General features: G+C 41.1%; 2 protein-coding genes across 19 annotated transcripts; one reads left to right on the forward strand and one right to left on the reverse strand.

The window, feature by feature from the left end:
* The first annotated feature begins 948 nt into the window (after positions 1-948).
* TVP23A (trans-golgi network vesicle protein 23 homolog A) lies at positions 949-10,341 on the forward strand. Of its 3 annotated transcripts, XM_068699814.1 has the most exons (6): positions 949-1,103; positions 3,527-3,671; positions 4,552-4,641; positions 7,595-7,720; positions 9,363-9,492; positions 9,894-10,341. In XM_068699814.1, the coding sequence occupies exons 1-6, from the start codon at positions 949-951 to the stop codon at positions 9,950-9,952; spliced, it is 705 nt and encodes a 234-aa protein (XP_068555915.1). In that variant the 3' UTR covers positions 9,953-10,341. The 3 variants fall into 3 exon arrangements, with proteins under 3 accessions (XP_068555915.1, XP_068555914.1, XP_068555916.1); XM_068699813.1 differs by lacking the exon at positions 9,894-10,341 and having other exon boundaries at positions 9,363-9,581; XM_068699815.1 differs by lacking the exon at positions 9,894-10,341 and having other exon boundaries at positions 3,527-3,563; positions 9,363-9,581.
* On the reverse strand, positions 3,775-17,439 carry NUBP1 (NUBP iron-sulfur cluster assembly factor 1, cytosolic). Of its 16 annotated transcripts, XR_011101740.1 has the most exons (13): positions 17,107-17,439; positions 16,929-17,030; positions 16,422-16,490; positions 15,347-15,379; positions 14,499-14,589; positions 14,105-14,259; positions 12,875-12,985; positions 12,656-12,758; positions 11,849-11,932; positions 11,200-11,263; positions 10,336-10,376; positions 10,130-10,222; positions 3,775-9,887 (listed from the first exon to the last, which is right to left on the reverse strand). XR_011101740.1 is itself a non-coding variant. In XM_068699811.1 (11 exons), the coding sequence occupies exons 1-10, from the start codon at positions 17,422-17,424 to the stop codon at positions 10,354-10,356; spliced, it is 1,089 nt and encodes a 362-aa protein (XP_068555912.1). In that variant the 5' UTR covers positions 17,425-17,439; the 3' UTR covers positions 3,775-4,139; positions 10,336-10,353. The 16 variants fall into 16 exon arrangements, 7 of the variants coding, with proteins under 7 accessions (XP_068555912.1, XP_068555910.1, XP_068555911.1 ...); XR_011101743.1 differs by lacking the exon at positions 11,200-11,263 and having other exon boundaries at positions 3,775-4,139; positions 10,130-10,217; XR_011101742.1 differs by lacking the exon at positions 11,200-11,263 and having other exon boundaries at positions 10,130-10,217.
* Positions 17,440-18,895: the final 1,456 nt, after the last annotated feature.

Raw genomic sequence — 18,895 nt, forward strand, 5'->3', positions numbered from 1 at the left:
TGCCCATTGGTACAGTAAGTGAACTATGTGTCAACTTCAGGTGTGTACAGAATCATTTAATAACTGTTTCTCGTGACAGATCTCAAAGAGATTAACTCTCTCTTCTTTGGGAGTGGACACCTACCTAAATATTTTAATGTTGTAGGCTATCCACCCAGTTACAGACTGCCCGAGTTTTTAGTACAAGCCTGGTGTACTTACTGACACTGTAAAGTGTTGTTTTAAGGCTACCAAGGTCAAAATATAGCTACCACCATATGAACATCATTGCTTATAAAATATACCTTTCTCCCCTATAATTTGTGTTAATTGCTAATCCTACTGAAAACAGCTCTGGCAGATTTTCTGATGCATTACGTATAGTCTTGCTCTAATAGGGCTTACACAGAACTACTTTGCAATTAATATTTTTAAATGTTCACTTTGGCAGCTTCTGTACTTACTAAAAATATACACTCTGCTTCGGTTAGGTATTTCAGAGAAGCCTACTATGCCGTTATTTGCAGGCTTACGTAATGCTAGTGAGATCTACAAATGACTGATGTATCAGCTCTTCCGTGATCCTTCACTTCACACTTGCCTGCCCGAGTTGTTTCCTTGATGCCTCGCTTCACCGTCCCCCAGTTATTGACCTTCCTGAACGCTTTCCGCTGCCGCTATCGCTGTCTCGTTCCACTTGTCCTTTACCGCTGCGCCATCCACCTGCAATTCAAAGCACACCCCACAGTTCTTCCCTAACCTTTACCAAAGACCGAGCCCCCCCGTTACGCTGGTGGTGCCCACAGCACCCTCATCTCCCAAGCCCACCTCCCCGGCAGCGCGGCCCCGGGCCCCTCCGGGGGTGTCCGTGCGGGGCTGCGGGCGGCCCCCCCGGCTCCAGCTCAACCCCTGGGCCCCGAGCAGGCCGCGGCCGGGCCCTTTTCCTTGCCCCCCCCCCCCGCCCGGAGGATGAAGCAGGCGGGGACGGCGCAGTCCGGCCGCCCCTCGCCGCTGCCGGGCGCGCTGTGGGGGTCCCCGCCGCAGGCGCTGGGGGACGACACCGAAGACGTGTCGCTGGACTTGGGCGGCGAGGAGGAGTTGGCGCTGCGGAAAGCCCAAATCAGGTAACGACGGGGGACCGGAGCGGCCCCTTCCCGGGGGTGGGGGACACGACACGCGTGAGGCAGCACCCGAGCGCCGGGTGGGGAGGCCCGAGGCCTGAGAGGACCGGCAGAGCCCACGGCAGCCGCCTTCTGCTCAGGGCCGGGCACCCGGCACGCTGCGGGGCGGCAGGAGGGCTCCCTCGTCCCCGGCAGCGAGCTCTGGCACTGCTCTGTGCACCCCGCTGAGCGGGAGCGTTTATTTGGGGTGGAAGCAGCAGCTCTTCCCACCAAGGGACGGTGATGCCTGGAATATGACACGTCTGTAGCTCTTACCTGGGAAAGCCATAGAACCTCAACACCCTCGGGGTGAGCTGCCTGCAGCTGGGGACCGCACTTTTGTCCTATACGGAGCTTCACCCTCCACTGCAGTCCATTACGTTAATATTCTTGCATGTATAAACAAAGTAAAATAAGAGCTGGACATCTTACCTGAGTTACACAACCAACTGTGCAGCTTCACAGTACGATCACTCAGTTTTACTAGTGTCTGCTGAAGCCTTACAGCCCTTCCACTGCATTGGACTTCGCAACAGGGTGCGTACTTGATGAACCAGCCACAGTTAACATGACCAGAACCACTTTGTTTTCAGTGCATTAGCGGCAGCCCATGGTTTAGATGCAGGTTTGTGTTTTTGTTTGTGTTGTGGTGCAGACTTGGAGCACATGAACAAATGAGACTAAACTGGAAAATACAGCTCCAGGGCACCTTGCACACACCAGCCACAGGTTCAGTCAGTGAGACCAGCCTAGAGCCAGCATGAAGTGAAACTGCTGAAGCATTTGTCTGAGGTCCCAAGGTGCACAGCACTAGTTCCTTGACTGTCGAGATCTGTACTGCAGGCTCAGTGAAGTGTTTAGGGTTGTAATACCTGTAGGCCTCTTGCTCACATACTTTCTCAGTAAACAGTCTTCAAAGTCTGACATCAGAACAGATTCATTCTGTAATTCATCAGTATTCAACAGTAATTCATGATCTGACTTCCAAAATAAAGCACTATGACTTCTCCAAATAGCTTTTATTGCTAAAACATACCATTCATGGAACTCTTGTGTCCTGTTTGAGATAGCAAGGCCATGTCTGGGGTTGAGAGTTCACAGGAATCCCTCTTCTCCCCCCACCTACCCATCTGCTAGGGTCAGATAAAGCTCCTTTCACTTCAAATGTCACATGTTCAGTTTTTAAGTCAGAAGTAGTTTTTGGAAAGTTTGAGGTTAGTGTGGGCATGATCAGGAAGGAGTAAATGTAAACTTCAGCTGCATGTCATTCTTGCTTGCCCAGGCAAGCACATTTACTACTACAAGCACAACATTTCCATTATAGACTAGTTAATTTCTAGAATAGGCACATAGGAATAACATTCAAATAAAGATATAAACATTAATTCTAATTTAAATGTAATTATATTTCAAATTTATGGAGAATTATAATTACTGTATATATGCATCATTTTTAATTATACATAATAGAATTGTTAAAATTAATTGTGGCTTGGGCCATACTACTGTTAGTTGTTTAAAGATGTAGAGGGGCATCACTGATGGAAAAGTTATTTGGAAAACAGATTTTATTCATTCCAGTTTTAAAGGAAGAAGTTACTTAAATGGAATGTCCATTAAATTAATCTGGTTAATTGTCATTTTAAACTAATTAACAGAAACAACTATACAGTACAAGCTTTTGTACCTGGAATGTTACACTTTACTGTGCTTATTGCAACTTTTCTCAAAACCCATGTCTTACTGTACAGGCCAAAATTCAGTTCTTCATAGTTCTTGTTCCAAAGTTTCCCTTTATTTCATAATAGAATTGTTTGATAAGGAAAGCACAAATATCTAACAAAGTTAATGATCATTCATTCAAAAGACCTGTAAACTTCCTTAATTGTACTTCCTCTGTGAAAGGACATTTCTCAGTCATTGCATACTAAGGTTCATTTTGTCTTATGCTATATTTTTTGTTTTGATTAAAAAAAACAAAAAACAACTTCAGAGTTCCCATTCATGTTTTCAAAATACTTCTGAAAGGCATGAGATCTGTCTCAATTCTACATTGACTGATTTCATGAAATAAGTTCGGAGTGCAGTGGTGAATGCAACCACTAGATTCCTTCATGCAGTACCAAAGAAATGGATGAAAGAATGCAGATTTTGTGCCATCTTAGAGGAAGTTTTAACATGAACAACATATCTTTTAGCTGTTGATTGGAGATTGGTTATTGGAAGAATTATCACTTTGGTAATACATCAACATATGAAATAACAGCAGATACAAATGGAGATACCGTTACAGACTAGAACTACTTGTGTTATACTGCACTGTTAGCAAGTATAAAACTGCCCTTCTTGTCCCATAACTTCCTAAGTGCTCTCTGTTGTTTTTCCAGGCACCCACTGGCTACCTTTTTCCACCTGTTTTTCCGAGTGAGTGCTATTATTACCTACTTGTTCTGTGACTGGTTCAGCAACAGCTTTGTTGCCTGTTTTGTCACAATTCTCCTCCTTCTATCCTTTGACTTCTGGTCAGTTAAGGTAAGATGACCCTGAACAGTAATTACCTTTGAAAGTATTACGTGCCATTAAATGAAAATGATAAGGAAGAAGTGTACTGAACAGAGTGACAAAAACACTGATCTGTAGATCTATTAAACGTGTCTGACGCATTTTATTGAAGACTTTTACATATCTTTAGTCACTGATATAAGTTACACATGGTGAGCAAGTTGCCTTGCCATAGGCAGATTTGTCTGTACACTTTCCGTCTTAGAAAAAATAAATTAACACTAGCTTTCAGTAATGGATTCCCAAGGATGCCCAAAGATTCAATTCTGTGCCTCGCTGCCAGTGTGCAGGAGCTTCGTGATGCTGCCGGGAGCCCAGCTGAAGCAGCAGTGCCCTCACCATGGGCTGGCAGCTTGGTCAGGCCAGCCTTGAATCCCCAGAGGTTCAAAACAGAACGATGCTTCTGCACTGAAGCGAAGAACTAATTTCTCAGGCATCCTGAAAAAAATACAGTATTCATCCAGGCACAAAAATGTTGTCTTAATTTGCTTGATTCCAAACTTGTTTGTAATTAATCTTTCATTTTCCCTAAATGTTTTTGTTTTGTGTTCTCCTCTCTTACTAAGAATTTATCAGAGGCTTCTCCAAGATACTGACTTTGAAAGGGCACATCCTATAATTTCTTACCTAAATCAATGTTACTGTGCTACTTATCACATGAGGAGAACAGGCCTCTAATTTCTATTAACTCATCCATCATTAGTGACTGTTGCGCACAGGTTGACATAGTTTTTAGAACTAAATTTACTATTTGATAAAATTATTATTTTTTAAGACATTTGTCTTAATTTTAAATGTTGTCTGACAAGTGAATTGTGCACTTGGTTAATGCAAATAACTGTGTCACCAGAATGTGACAGGAAGACTCCTGGTTGGTTTACGTTGGTGGAACCAGATTGATGAAGACGGAACAAGCCACTGGGTATTTGAAGCAAGAAGGGTAAGAATGATAACAAAAATAGGTTCAGGACAAACAAGAGTGCATATGAAAGCTTGTAAAGTCCATACTAATTCCAATAAAGGAACAAAAAAAGTAATTGCTACAAAAATGCTCAATATCTAGTTTCTTTAGAAGATAAAACAAGTATTCAGCTGCAAGCACACCATGTTGTCAGTTCCTGGAAATATTCAGCAGAGGTCTTGCAACATTTCCATCACACTCATCATCAGAATAAATATTCATATCATGGTTCTATATATGACATTTCTGGTAGTTCTATTTTAATTTCAAGTGAGAACACCTTGTAATAAACACATCTTCCCTTAGTTAATTACAAAAGGGAATTCTCGTCAGGAAAGAGCTAGGTTGAAAGCAAGGCTGAATAGTTCAAATTCAGTTTTTAAAAGTTTTTTTAAAGTTTTATTTGTGCTCAGGGAATATGCTGGGCTGTAGTACCTGGATCACAGAGCATTCCAACACTGCTAGTACTTGCCCAACACCCTGAGCAAAAAAAAGACGAACAAAAACCCAAATTAAAAAAAAAAAAAGGCATTTGGCAGTGCCTTCAGGGTCAAGATTAAACAGTTTTCGTGTTGGTTTCCTAACATTGTCCAAAATCCCAGTGAGGCAAGCGGCATGTAGAACAGCACTTGAAGTGCTGCTGACCCAGCTGTGCACACACCCCAAGTGCAGAGTCCAGCATAAAACACTGAAGGTGCAGGTCTGGAGCCCTGCCACAGCCAGTGTGGCTGCACGCCAGTAAGAAGCTAAGAGATGCCAGCTTTCTGCCTGTAAGCCACATGAAATTGGGAATACAGGAAAGTCTGCAGGAAAGCAGATAAGATAAAAGACCTCCAGAGTATCTTAGTTTTGTTGATCTGTGGCAGCAAGCAAGAACTTTCTTAGATCTTAAAAGCAAGGGTGTTCATGAGATCACCTCCTGACCGCAGTATTACCGTAACATGAGTAATCATGTTCCCTAGTTCACTTACTACAGTTTGTTAATTCCAGTCTGGAAGTACAAAGTCAACTCACTCCTATGGGCTCAAGGCCTCCAAAACTCGTAGCAAATAGTTTGATACTATGTTCTATACTATGAAAATCAAAGTATAGCATGTAATTAGGGTGGACTGTACTTGGTCATGGCTTGTCCATAACTGCTTTATCATTTACAAGCTCCAGAATACACACAATCAATCATCTTACTTTCCAGAGTCCCCACCTCCCTTCCCAGTTCTCTGGCAGCTTTTTGAAATCTCTTCCTCTAGGGAGTGGATCTGCTTAGAAATATTCCAAGTCACTCGCTAATAACAAGCAGCCAATTCCTGGTGCACTGCTACTGGGACAGAAGTTCAACCTAGATTTTTTTTTATTTTTATTTTTTAGGGGGCTGCAGCCTTTTGTAATCTTGCTCATCAAGTTAATTAGTTCTTTCAGGTGTGGAGTTCTGAGGTGCACTGAGATTTTTATTCCCCTGCATAGTTCGTGCTAATACCCTGCTGGGTAATTTGTCAGTAGTTCTAGATACAGGTGATGAAGCTCTTTTACTGACTCAGAACATCTTTCTTTTTCTGTAATTGTGAAGGCACAGACCTCACTGGTTTAGAGTGTATTTTGAAAAATTAGACACTTGCTAATTAACGCATCTTCAGGATTTTCTTTGGCGCAATAGAGTAGCTTAACCATGTTTGCTGGATACCACCATCTGTCTAACATGGGATGGATAGATGAATCTTATTTTCACATGGAGAACTCTAGGTACTGAACTAAGAGTCTTTTCAGTTTTCAAACTCCACGGTTTTCCTTTCCTGCTGAGAAGCTCGTACTTCAGAAGGTAGCACTGGTAATGGTTGAATGGCCTGATGTTTGGTGTGTGATTTTGAATTCTGTTCTCCCAGGAAGGATCAAAACCTTCAGAGCAAATCTCTGCTTGGTTTCTCTTAAGTGCTTGGAGCTAACAGTGATCCTTTTGAGTTGTGCTGACTAGAAGAAATCCACAACCTTTTTTTTTTTTTTTTTTTTCAGCCTGCCTTGAGGCTTTTGGTCTCCCTGAAGAATGCAAATAGAGCACCTTGAATGATGAGAGGCGCCAGCAGTTGCTGTGGTGCCTAACAGTAGTGTTAGGCATTTTGAAGCTACATCTTAATTTATCAAATATCAATAGACATCATAAGCAAGACTGAACTGTTAGTTTACATAATATAAAACTAAGCATCACACCAGGTTTAAATTAAATTTAAATTAAATTTAAATTAAGCTATATGTGTTTTTATAAAAAGTGTAGAAATGGACACTTTTATGAGAATTTCATTGTCTGAACTGGAACCAACTGATCAATCCTGTGTGCATCTTTAAAGTTTGCTTGTTAGCACTTGGAATAGATACTCATTGCCACATTAGATATTATAGTTGTTTTCTGATACTACACTAATTTTTTTCCCAGTGCTTTTGACTTGTGATCATGGCACAAATCACAAAACTACTCCTCAGACTGCAAAATACTCACACTGAAGTTCTGCTTGTAACACTGTCTTCTGTTTCACATGTCTCTGAGCCCCTGGTAAAGTTTGAATCTAACATCAAATTTAACTTAGTCTTTCTGAAGTTTAACAGCAATGGCTAGCATACAGAACTTTTGACTACAAAATACTATTAATCTGTAGCATTAGTGGCAACTACCTTTGACAAAATGAATGGATTATCTAATAAGTGAGAACAGGAAAAAGAAAACAGTGCATTTTGAAAAGAAAATACTGTAATGTACAGTAGGACAGCATGCAGAAAATTTGGTATCAGTGACTTCTCTTCCTATTGAAACCACCCTGTCTGTATGCATATAATATATGAAATTTGGGTAAACAAGTAGTTTTGTCCATTCCTCCTCCTCCACTGATTTGTTACTTATTATGGGTTTTGTCTTTGTGACTAAAAGTTTCAGTAATTTTCTTGCTAGGTGTCTATGATAGCTGCCTCAACTGAAGCTGAAGCTCGAATCTTTTGGCTTGGCCTCATTATCTGTCCCGTCATTTGGACTGTATTTTTCTTCAGCACCTTGTTTTCACTGAAGCTGAAATGGCTGGTAAGTCTGGCATTACTGAATGAGCTACAGCAGACAAGTAATGTTAATTGAGGGAAAACCCAGATCTGTAGTTTTGCAACAGTCTTTGTACCAAAATCTACAACGTTACAAAAATCCCCCTAACAGTTTCAAGGAGTCAGAGGAGTTTTCTGCAATCAAGCCCTGCAATCCAGAATGGATCATTTTTAGCATCACTTTTACTAGGTTAGCAACTGTAGCTACACTTAGCTACTTCAATTAGCTCCAGTAAAGCATCTTAAGTAGTTGACAGAATTGCCACCTCATTTTTAACTGTAGCATTTTACTTTTCTCCAACTTCTTTATTGCTGTCAAAAGATACTAGTGGGAGAGAACAAAAAGTGAACCAGAAGTGCTGGCTTTCAGGTTTTCACATCTCCTCAGGACTCGAATGTTATTAGCTCTTAAAAGTAAGGATTTTAGATTTCTGGTATCATTCCCTTTTGAATGGACCAGTATGAAAGCACTTAAAAATCTTGATAAATTAAGATGTAACTATATAGTTTATAATTATTGCATTTATAAGTCATCCATTCTACGAAGGAAAAGCAAAACATTACACATTTTCCTAAATAGAAATTGTACCCCATATATTGTATTATGCTGATGCTTTGTCTATGAAATTTGTTTTCCTCTGTAAACTTTTCTGTTGTGCTTGCATAATCACCATAGAATACATTTCATCAAGTTCTGAACTGTGCAAAGTACAATTTTATTATTAAAGATATAAAGTATCTTGCATACCCGCTGCTACAGAACGAATAATAACCAAGATTACATTTCGTTAGTAAATGAAATGGGAAATTCAGGTAATGGGTATGCATCTATTGCAAATCATTAACTGCTTTCTTAAGCCCCAAGTGGCATAACTATACAAACAATAGTTAAAATTAAACCAGCTGTCTTCCTTCACAGCTCCACCTTTAGTTTTGAAAAACAGATTGTTTGCTAAGCAAAGAGCTAGATGGAGAAGGAACCTAAGCTAGCGCAGAAGATGCAGGTTGTTCAGGTGCTTGTAAAACCACGTTACCCAAATGAAAATTTGATAGCTTCCAGGAAATTAAGAAAAACCTTATTTTATCAGTTAATTAATTGGATTTTGCCTGCTGCTAAGCCTCTAGCACCATGAAAGGACCTACTCATCTACACTGCCTGCAAACGATGGATATTGATATACATCTGTTGATGCTATTTGTAAATCTTCAAGTTACAGGATCTTCTGTGTAATAAGGCATTTGGCAGCTAAACATGTCTGCAGGCCTGCTGTGTGTTTGGATGTGAAGCTCTTAGATACAATCAGGCTTAAAAGATGAAATGATTATGGAATTGATCAAATAGGTGCTTTTTTGTATAGGTGCTCTTAGGAAAGTAATGAAGTTTTTCAAAATGCAGAATTACCTCAGCTAGAAAAAAAAAAAAAGCTGCACAATTTTGATAAAAAAGGCATTTTGCAGAAAGGGACTACAATGTTTAGTATGGTTGGATCTCTTTTATGGTCCTTTGTTATTTGAAAGGATATTCCTTTCTTACAGCATTTTTGTATAGAGCATGCGTATATATTCTAATGCATAGTCTACATATATGGCAGTATATTTGTCCCAGCCAATCTTTTGTTTGTCCGCAGGCTCTTGTGATAGCTGGGATTTCCCTTCAAACTGCTAATTTATATGGATACATCCACTGCAAATTAGAGGGACAAAAAAGCATCGGCAGAATAACTTCGAGATTTTTTGTCACAGCAGATGTTCCCAAGAGTAAGTACCAAGCTGGACTGTCAGCTATAAACCAAGAGGTATCAAATGCTGACCTGTTGTTTTTGGCTTTTCCTGGTATTAGTTCCTAATGTAGATTCTGACAGGGTTACCTTGATTCTCCAATAAGCCATTCTTGTGCGTTGTCAGAGGGGCTGTACCCCATAGCAGTCTGCTCTGTACTCACGAGCCTTGCTGAAGCTTCACAACTGAGTTGCTTGCAAGGCCCATGAAGAATTTCCTCTAAGTTAAAGCTTCGGTATGATGCTTTCTGAAGTACTGTAATGCCTAGGCACAGCTGGAAGAACAGTCTTAAACCCTGAGACTTCCACCAGCCTTTTCCGTTTATGATTCCTACATAATGGGTTATGGTCACACCTGCCTTTCCTGTGTTCATTCTGCAGGACAGACAAGAATTTCAGATGACTGCATTGAAGAACATGGAAAGACGGGCACTAGATAGTCATTTAAGGAAATAATAAAAAGACAACCGGTAAAAACACTGATTTATGAAAGCTGTTTTACGTATTAAGTTACTGAAATGAAGCTCTTCTATAATTATACCTGCATGAAATAATGATTTTGTCATTTGTGTCTTCAGACTGAAAGGATTATAGCCTTTGGTAAAGACTCTACTTACTTCAAAATAAGACTTTCACCAAAAGGCAGTTTGCACAGGCATGATGAGAACAGTGCTTGTGGTTTACACAGGACTTTCATGAGCAGACCTGTCCTTGAGAAAAAACTGTGAATTAACCTGAAACTATTGGATTATCCTGAGAATATAATCAAAAGACAATGATCACTTGTTTCATTTTCAAACTACAGTTAATAAAATGAAATTACCTTTTCCTCTTGTAGACATCACTGATTTCTCAGAGCTGATTCTGCGGTAAAAAGCAAAATTACAATCGTAAAGGGCCACTTGGTTATTTAAGATACCAAAAATTATTTTTTTTCTGTATTCAGGCTTAAGATCTAGTAGAAGAAAAAAAATCTTGCAGCAAGTTCACAGTGCACTTGTGTGGAGCAGCCACAGTTAAGTAATTAAAATATATTTATTTTATTCAATACCTGTAATAAAATATTGTATTTATGCTGTGATCATAGCTGCCTAAACTCCAGCAGGTTTTTATTTTAAAACTTCATAACTTCATAATATTTACTTCACTTTTAAAACTTACGTAACTTCAACAATTCTACTCAAAATATAGATCTTTTACACTGAAAGAAAAAAATACTTATGGGATGTTTTGCAGTAAGAATGTGGGCATTACAATTAATCCAAGTGCAGAGGGTAGGGCGAAGCCTACTACACATGCATATTAGATTCTTCAGATACAACATCCCAACATCAGTGAAATGTATTTTATGTTCAACTTTGTGAACAGAATCTTGCATACAGATGTTTTCAAAAGTCAACTTCATATTCACGTTATTAGTATGGTGACATTGAATTCAGATTACACCTTTGTAACACAGATGTACGTTTTTGTTTGTTTGTTTGTTTTGTTTTGTTTTAAACTTTATAGCAAGCTTTGAGATGCCTGTGAACTTCAAGGAAATTGAAGTTCAATTATGGAAATAAAAGCCTAGGGCAAAGACATTAATAATAAGAATTTATTTGCAAAATACAAAAAGAATACATTCCTTCTATTAAATCAAGGCATAAGTTACTTTTCTATAATTACACATGAAATACATTTTTACTTCACTCATAGTTAGATAATCTTTTCTTCTTGAGTATGTTGTAGATCACAGTATTCCTGAATCCCTGGAGAGACAAGGGAGAAAGTAATACAGATAACACCTCAGTTGCATATCAGGCATCAGCCTGTCTCCTATCAGTACAAATATCACAGTTTAGGCCTTAATCAGCACTAAATGGCCTTAGGAATGTCCCCAGCTGTTGGTATTTAAAAAACTGTGTGTCATCTGCTCTTAAGGTTGTGTGTTTTTTTTTGTTTTGTGTTTTTTTTTTGTGTAATTACAATTAGAGTGAAGGCAATAATTAGCCAGCTATATCTTCCTCAGTAAGCTCCCCTCAACAGGCACGCTGAACAACTGCTTAAGAGCAAGCATATACACATCTTTTCCGAAAATTAATGACTTACACTAAACATTGAAACTGGTTATTAAATACAATTTAGTTATTGCTTTATAAGCCTATCATAACTGATGAACAAAAGTAAGCATTGTACTTGTGTATGTTACTTTCAGAATTGCTATACATATGTACTGTGCTTCTTTTAATAGTATGTGGCAGAATAACATAATTTTGTTTAGCACCTTTATGCACTGCCAAAGGAAACGCTCAGAATGGAAAAGGATTCACTTGCACTGAGATTTCCAGACTTACTCTGAATGATGTTCCTGTAAGATGATGTAGCTGGAGACTCAGGTGCTTCAGACAAGAAAGACTGACCTTTGTCACAACTTTTTCCTTAAAGGACAGGGAAAAACATGAAAACATACCAAGAGAAAAATTAAAGAAGAATTTGTCTTATTTTAAACTTCATCCTACTAGAAGTTATACCCTTCCAATGAGCCACTTCATCTGTTCCAAGAAGTCATTGTGTCAGTAATACAACAGCTTAGCTTTACAAAGGAACACTATCAATAGAAAATTTCAGTCGTTATTTTGAAAGTACTGAACTGTTCCTTATGCCATTAAATCAAGTGTTCATTTCTAATAGTTGGTGGGTAAAGAACCAAGACATCCCACAATCCACAAGAGGATTTGAGTCATGCCAGTAACATTGGGTAAAGCACTAATTTTAGCGCGTAGTATTTACAAGATGTTATTATTGGTAGTAGTTATGAATTTATTAATTCTGTACTTTCATATAATTACATTGAAGAGAAAGACACAGTGTACTTAGAATACAATTATACAGCTTAAGAGATATATGATATAACCTTTATCAAAATGAAATTTCATGTTAAGTAAGTTATCCTAGCACTTTTCTCTTTTCACACCATGCTGTCTCACACTTCCAGTAACTTTTGATTCAAATAAAAATTCTATCTGAAAGCAGCTATTTACCCAAGAGACAAAAATGTTTAACGTTCCAATTTACCAGTGTCTAGGTCAGGCTTTCAAAGTAATAAATTCAGTACAAGATGAACAATTTGTTTTAAATGTAGTGCAATATGGTGACTTTACCTATTTGAGGATCTAGAGGCACTTTACCCAGGAGGGAAACGTTTAAGTTCTGGCACATTTTCTCTGCACCTCCAGTAGTTGGGGGAAAGATCTGAGATTCATTCTAGGAAAACATGAGTTAAAGTACTGCAATTTAGAGTATACGGCATTTTTGGAGAAATGTTTTATATGCAAACAACATCAAGATAAAGAAGTGCTGTAAGATACAGCTAGCTTTACCTTACATTTTGGACATATAAAGCCACTCATATTTTCCACAACACCTATGATTGGCAGTTTCACTTTATGACAGAAGTTGATCTCCTTCCGAACATCCTGAAGTGATACTTCCTACAAACATTAGAAAACACTGCTACTTTGAATGTAATAATTTGATGTTGAAGCTACTAAGTTAATCCTTAGAACTATGTTAAAGTTTATAATCAATTATTACTGTCTCTTCATATTTTGAAGAACATAAACCTGTACTATGTAGTCCACCAAAAAAAAATCTCAGAATAACAGTAGAACAGGCTAAAACTGTTCTAGCCCTACAGAATGTGGTTTTATTTTGGAAGCTGACTCGACTCTAGTGTAGATTCAGCCATACCTATGTTTTATCTCTCATATTCATCTTCAATAGCTAGTTCTTTAAAATGGAACTTTCTCACATGTTCAGTTTACAGAAAGATCCTTGGCATCGTCAACAGCAGAGAAAGACAAGAACCTCTAGGCTTACACTTAATTTTTTCAAGTTACATTTTAAATAGCTTATCATCCCCTCAGTTTTTGCATATGTGCCTGACCTCATTTAGTTCTCCTTTTTCCTTCTCCTTTCCTCAACACCTATCTGGTATTGTCCTCAGCATTCCATTTCCTTTACATTTTGTATTCTTTCGAGTGTTGTGAAAATACTCGCTGTTTTCTGCTAGCGTTATCTCCTATTTCTTTCCAAACCAGGGATTAAAACCAATGTTTGAATTTGATAACTTTTAAGTTTCAGCTCTCCACAGTCAGATTTTTCTTTTAAGAACAAGCATCACAGAAATGTGCCTAATTTCCATTTGCAAGTCAGGTTTTCCTTGAGATTGTAAGTCTGTGTGACCTTCCTCTACTCCCTCTGACTTATGCAAAGGCCTAAACTTCTTACTGAATTCTGAACATTAAGCTATTGGGAATTACGAATTCCCAGCTATGCCAACTCTGTTCTCAAAGACGAAAGTGAAATACTGCATTTCACTTCACATTTCAGATCACAACTGTTGTTGGTGAACAGATACGTGGTTTAGTGGCTCATTCAGATGGATGCCTCAGTGGGGTACAGGGCCTAACTCATAAAGCAGCCACCTGTATGCACAAGGTCAGTCACTTCCCTCAGATTTTGTACCATCCTTTCTCTGAAGTTAAATACAGATTCTAAATCAAGGAACTGCCATGATGTTTCAATCAATGAAAATTAAGTTCTCTTACCTGAGGGGTAGTGATTATAACAGCGCCATCTACATGCGATGCACCAAGATACTGCACAATAGACAAGTGTTCGTCTGATGTTCCTGGAGGCGTATCTATTATCAAGTAGTCAATTTCACCCCAGTCCACATCACGAAGAAATTGCTTGATCAACCCTAGAAGAAAGGATTAGAATGTGTGATGAACAGAAAAGAAAAAACAACAACAACAACAAAAAAAAAACGAACTTTGTGTGTTTCAAGGTTTAGAGACTACTTCAAGTTTTAGAATCTAGGTATTAAGATTCTTCTGACTACAGCCAATTTAAGTACAGAAATGCTTACTTTGCCAAAGCTTAAAAAAAATATGCTCATGCAAAAACTGACTCAAAAAAACAAAAAAATGGTATACGTACCATTTTTTTTTGGTCCTCTCCAGATGACAGCATCATCAGGACTACTGAGCAAGAACCCCACTGACATGACACTTAAGTTTTCTTCAACATACTAAAAGAGAAGAGAAACTTAGTAGAGAATACCGAACAGTAGAGAAAGAGCAGAGAAACCAACTCTAAACAGTCTTGTAGAAAAAGCAGCTTGAGAGGGGGAAAAAAATTAAAAAACAACGGCAGAGAACCTTATCCTACCCTTTTAACAAACGGCTTTAAAGACTGCATAGGTTTTTCTGCAACTCTCACCAACTGCATTCATAGATTGACAAAAAACTAGTTCTACTAAGTGTTACAGTGTTTTATGGAATCCCTGTGTGCAGTGTAAGGACAAAAGCAGCTCTCCCTCTCAGCATCAAGCTGTCTTATTAGCAGGACTCACACTGAATGTGGTCTTTAGAAACCAACAAACCACCCAACCTGGCATTTTCCCTGCATTTTGTGAAGATTAATGAATTTTTTTTGGGGAGGATGTAAGATACTTTCTGTCCATCGCTGAAAGGTTGGCATACTGTACATGTATAGCTGCATAATAGCCAAATACAAATATCAAGTAACCAATATTTATCGCCAATAGCATAGTAGAAAAGCCTATAAAGCAACAGAAATATAGTAATAAAGCCATTTTAAAAATACAGTATTATGATTAACAAAAGAAATTTAACACTGATATAACATATAGCCAGATTCTTTAGAATCTGCATATGTAATTAAGAAAAAAATTAATAGAATAAGTACCCTCCGCTTCTCCCCATCCTTAAACATAGTACAAATTCACAGGGCAAACTCATTTTGAAACAACTGCACCAACTTACCACTGGTGACCATCCAGATCCACTCTGATGAACCTGAAAATTGAAGTGATACATACAAAGCTACATTAGAAAAAAATGCAAAAGTTACACAGAGGATGAACCTAAGTCAAAACTGGATAAACAGATACCTTGCCCATGGGAGCAATGCCACTTCACTGGAACAGCTGAATTAAATAGTGCAGAAAGGCCAGATCTCCATTAATAAGTGAACTGCTTAACTCCTGCAGAAAATTCCCCTGTGATTTTATGTATTTATATGAAACATTCCAGGTTGGTAAAGAGCACCAGGCCTACATTACTGACGTTAACTGCTCACATGTATCACAGAATCACAGAACTGAAGGGGTTGGAAGGGACCTCAAAAGATCAACAGGTCCAACCCCCCTGCCAAAGCAGGTTCCTTAGAGCAGGCTGCCCAGGTAGGCGTCCAGACAGGCCTTAAATATCTCCAGAGAAGGAGACTCCACAGCCTCCCTCCCTGGACAGCCTGTTCCAGTGCTCTGTCACCCTCACCCTGAAGAAGTTCTTTCGCGTGTTGGTGCGGAACTTCCTATGCACCATCTTGTGACCATTACTCCTTGTCCTGTCCCCACAAACCACTGAGAAGAGGTTGGCCAAATCCCTCTGTCTCCCACACCTCAGGTATTTATACACATTGATGAGATCCCCTCTCAGTCTTCTTTTGTCCAGGATGAACAGACCCAGGTCTCTCAGCCTTTCCTCATAAGGAAGATGCTCCAGGCCCTGTATCATCTTTGTGGCCCTCCGCTGGACTGTTTCCAGGAGATCCTTGTCTTTTTTGTACCGGGGAGCCCAGGACTGGACACAATATGGGGTGGATATGTGATAGATATGGAGCAAAAGCTGGTTTGCAGAACTGAAAGACACACAACTCTTTCACAAACTAAATCATGCCAAACTCACCCATTTCATCTAATTTCCCTGCCTACTGTCACACGTTTCCCAGTAAACATTAAGCCTTCAATCTATGTAAAACTGAAACATGGATGAAAAAATGGGAATGCTTTTCAACCAGACATTTGAGCCCTCCCCTACAGAAGCAATATGAGCATACCTGCTCTCCTTCCAGACCCATCATCTTCGGGATTGACGGCCCACAGATGTCTATGTCCAGCAGAGCAACCTGGAAAACAAAGCACCGCAGCCCCCTGGGAACGAGCCGGCACGGGGCCGCTTTCGAGGGCCGGGTCGGGGAGGGGAAAGCTCCGCGCAGCGGGCACGGTCAGAGCCCTGGGGAGAAGCGGCAGGGGTGGGGGCAGTCACAGCCCTGCCTGCAGCTCGGGACACAGCCCCGTGGCGCCCGGCGCCACCCACCTGCTTGCTCTCGTCTGCCGCCAGCCCGTGGGCCAGGAGGGCGCTGAAAGTGCTCTTGCCCACGCCGCCCTTGCCGGACAGAACCAGCACCACGTGCTTCACGCACCGCAGCCGCTCCCGCAGCGCCGCCGCCTCCGCTGCGGGGTGGCACGGCCGCAGTCAGCCACCAGCGGCCCCGGGCCCGCCCCCGCCCGGTTAGCCCCGCCCCCGGCGCGGCCCAGCCCCGCCCCCTCAGCGCCTCCCTCACCCGGGTCCGGGCCGGCGGCGCCGGCAGCGCACAGCTTCTGGTTGGGGCATCCCTGGCAAGCGGCGGCCCGGCCCGCCTGGACGCTGCCGGTCCCCGGGCAGTCTGCAACGGACAAGGAGAGTTGGGGCGCGGGCACCGGCGGCGGTCACAGCCCCAGCCCACCCGCCGCGCCCCTCACCCTCCGGCTGCGGCCCGCCCGCCGCGTCCGCCATGGCGCCCCCCGCACGTCACATCCGCTGGGCGCCGCAGGGGCGGGGCTGCAGCGGGGCGCGTGCGCGGGCGGAGCTGAGCCCGAGAGGGGAGGCTCCGGGACTGAGGAGGCGAGGGTCGAGGGGCGGCCGGGCTCAGGGCCCGCGCTCAGGGCCCGCGCTCCGTGTTGGAGCCCCCGGTGGCCGCTCGCGAGGGCCCCAAACAGAGCCCGGCGCCCCGCTGCCACCCGTGTGCTGCCGGCACCGTGCGGCGGGGAGGTGGCGTTACGCGGCAATAAATGCGCCATGATTTCCTCTCTCTGAGGTTGTACAGCTCTGAGATTATCCCTTCAGTAAGATAATTCCATTGCCGTATTTCGTACCAGTTCTGAGTATATTTATTTCCGTTCCTTGCTATTACACAATTCATTCCCGTTAATTTAATAAGCGCATTCATTTGCAAGATTTTTCTACCTCGTTTTGGTCCATCAGCTTCTAGCAGTCTGATAACTGCTGTGTATGTAGGTAAAGGTTACTAAAGCCACAAACCAAGGAAGCGTGCGCTTGGCTGTGGTGCAGGCTGGGCCTTGTTACCAGCACCTTATCGTGACCGCTGCCTCTGTCCACTTCCACGATAAACCAACACTTCACCTGCCTAAAAGTTGTGGAAACTGCAGCTGTAAAGCTGAGACCCCTACAGATACCAGCAAAGAATCCCTAACAGGGTAATTCACATTCAGCAAAAAACAATTCCTGTCCCCAAGGGCTTGTGATCTAAATAGAGGTGAACATTGAACAGAACCGTTTTTAGTCTCATGAGAAGGAAAATGTTTCTTTGTCAATCTTTTTACCTTCCCTTCATTTTTTTCCATTACCTATGTACACAGTTCTTGCAATGCTATTATAACTAAAACAGTGCAGAGGTGCAGCCATTGCAGATGCAGCAGCAGCCATCTGAAAGTAGTAACGTGAGTAAAATTTGTGGTTTTGCACAAGTTAAACCTTCTGAATAAGACTTTAAATAGTACAACCAATTTGCTTGGAAAAAATGCACGCAATACTGAGAGATGGAGTTAAGAGAATCTTATCAAGTAGAGATAGAGCCCCGACAGCATTAAACTAGGATGCTACTTAGTGTCTTTGTTAACTATGGTACATTGTGCAAATTAACTAAAGCAAGAAGCCTTGGGCCCCTTACCAAGGTCAGTCACCTAATAAGAGTGTGAGCCTGTCTTAAGAAACTGGTAGAAACTGGTCCTGCGGACGGACAAGAGCCAAGGAGCAATGGAATCTGCACAAAGACAAGAGGTCAGCTAGTGGTGATGAGGAAGAGTCATCAATCTTCATCCCCACAACCCCTGACAACCACCACCAGGAGACACTGTGCAAGCGCAGATGGGAGGAGTTTATGGAAATTGAACTAATTTTAATATGAAGTGGGGACAGGTTATGATTAGGCATATTGTGAAACTTCATGCATATGTAACACTTTACTGCATATGACCATGGCAAATTGCCACGTCAGGTGCACATGATTTTGGTGGGACTACCCCCCATGCTGCCCATTGCTGAATAAACATACCTACTTTACAATCTTATTGATTGTGGAGTCTGTTTTCCTCAAGTCAATACATACGTGACCTTTAAAGAAGTTTTCAGTTTTCCTTGTGGAAATGCATATAATAAATGTAAGCCTTGAAACAGTCTTATATTGTATAGTTACTTTCCATAAAGTGTTGCTTGCTCCCATGATGAAGCCGACAATTTCCAGTTTAAACA

This window comes from Anas acuta, chromosome 15 (assembly GCF_963932015.1).
Source record: "Anas acuta chromosome 15, bAnaAcu1.1, whole genome shotgun sequence".
NCBI classification, from domain to species: Eukaryota; Metazoa; Chordata; class Aves; order Anseriformes; family Anatidae; genus Anas; species Anas acuta.

What these genes read in the sequence shown, in the direction of transcription:
- TVP23A (XM_068699813.1), top strand. Translation starts at nt 949, where the DNA reads ATGAAGCAGGCGGGGACGGCGCAGTCCGGCCGCCCCTCGCCGCTGCCG. An exon ending in TTGACTTCTGGTCAGTTAAG is followed by an intron (nt 3,672 to 4,551) that starts GTAAGATGACCC and finishes CTGTGTCACCAG; the next exon opens with AATGTGACAGGAAGACTCCT. An exon ending in CACTGAAGCTGAAATGGCTG is followed by an intron (nt 7,721 to 9,362) that starts GTAAGTCTGGCA and finishes GTTTGTCCGCAG; the next exon opens with GCTCTTGTGATAGCTGGGAT.
- NUBP1 (XM_068699806.1), bottom strand. Translation starts at nt 17,424, where the DNA reads ATGGCGCATTTATTGCCGCGTAACGCCACCTCCCCGCCGCACGGTGCC. An exon ending in GAGAGGACCAAAAAAAAATG is followed by an intron (nt 14,260 to 14,498) that starts GTACGTATACCA and finishes CCTTTCTTCTAG; the next exon opens with GGTTGATCAAGCAATTTCTT. An exon ending in TTATATGTCCAAAATGTAAG is followed by an intron (nt 12,759 to 12,874) that starts GTAAAGCTAGCT and finishes ATGTTTTCCTAG; the next exon opens with AATGAATCTCAGATCTTTCC.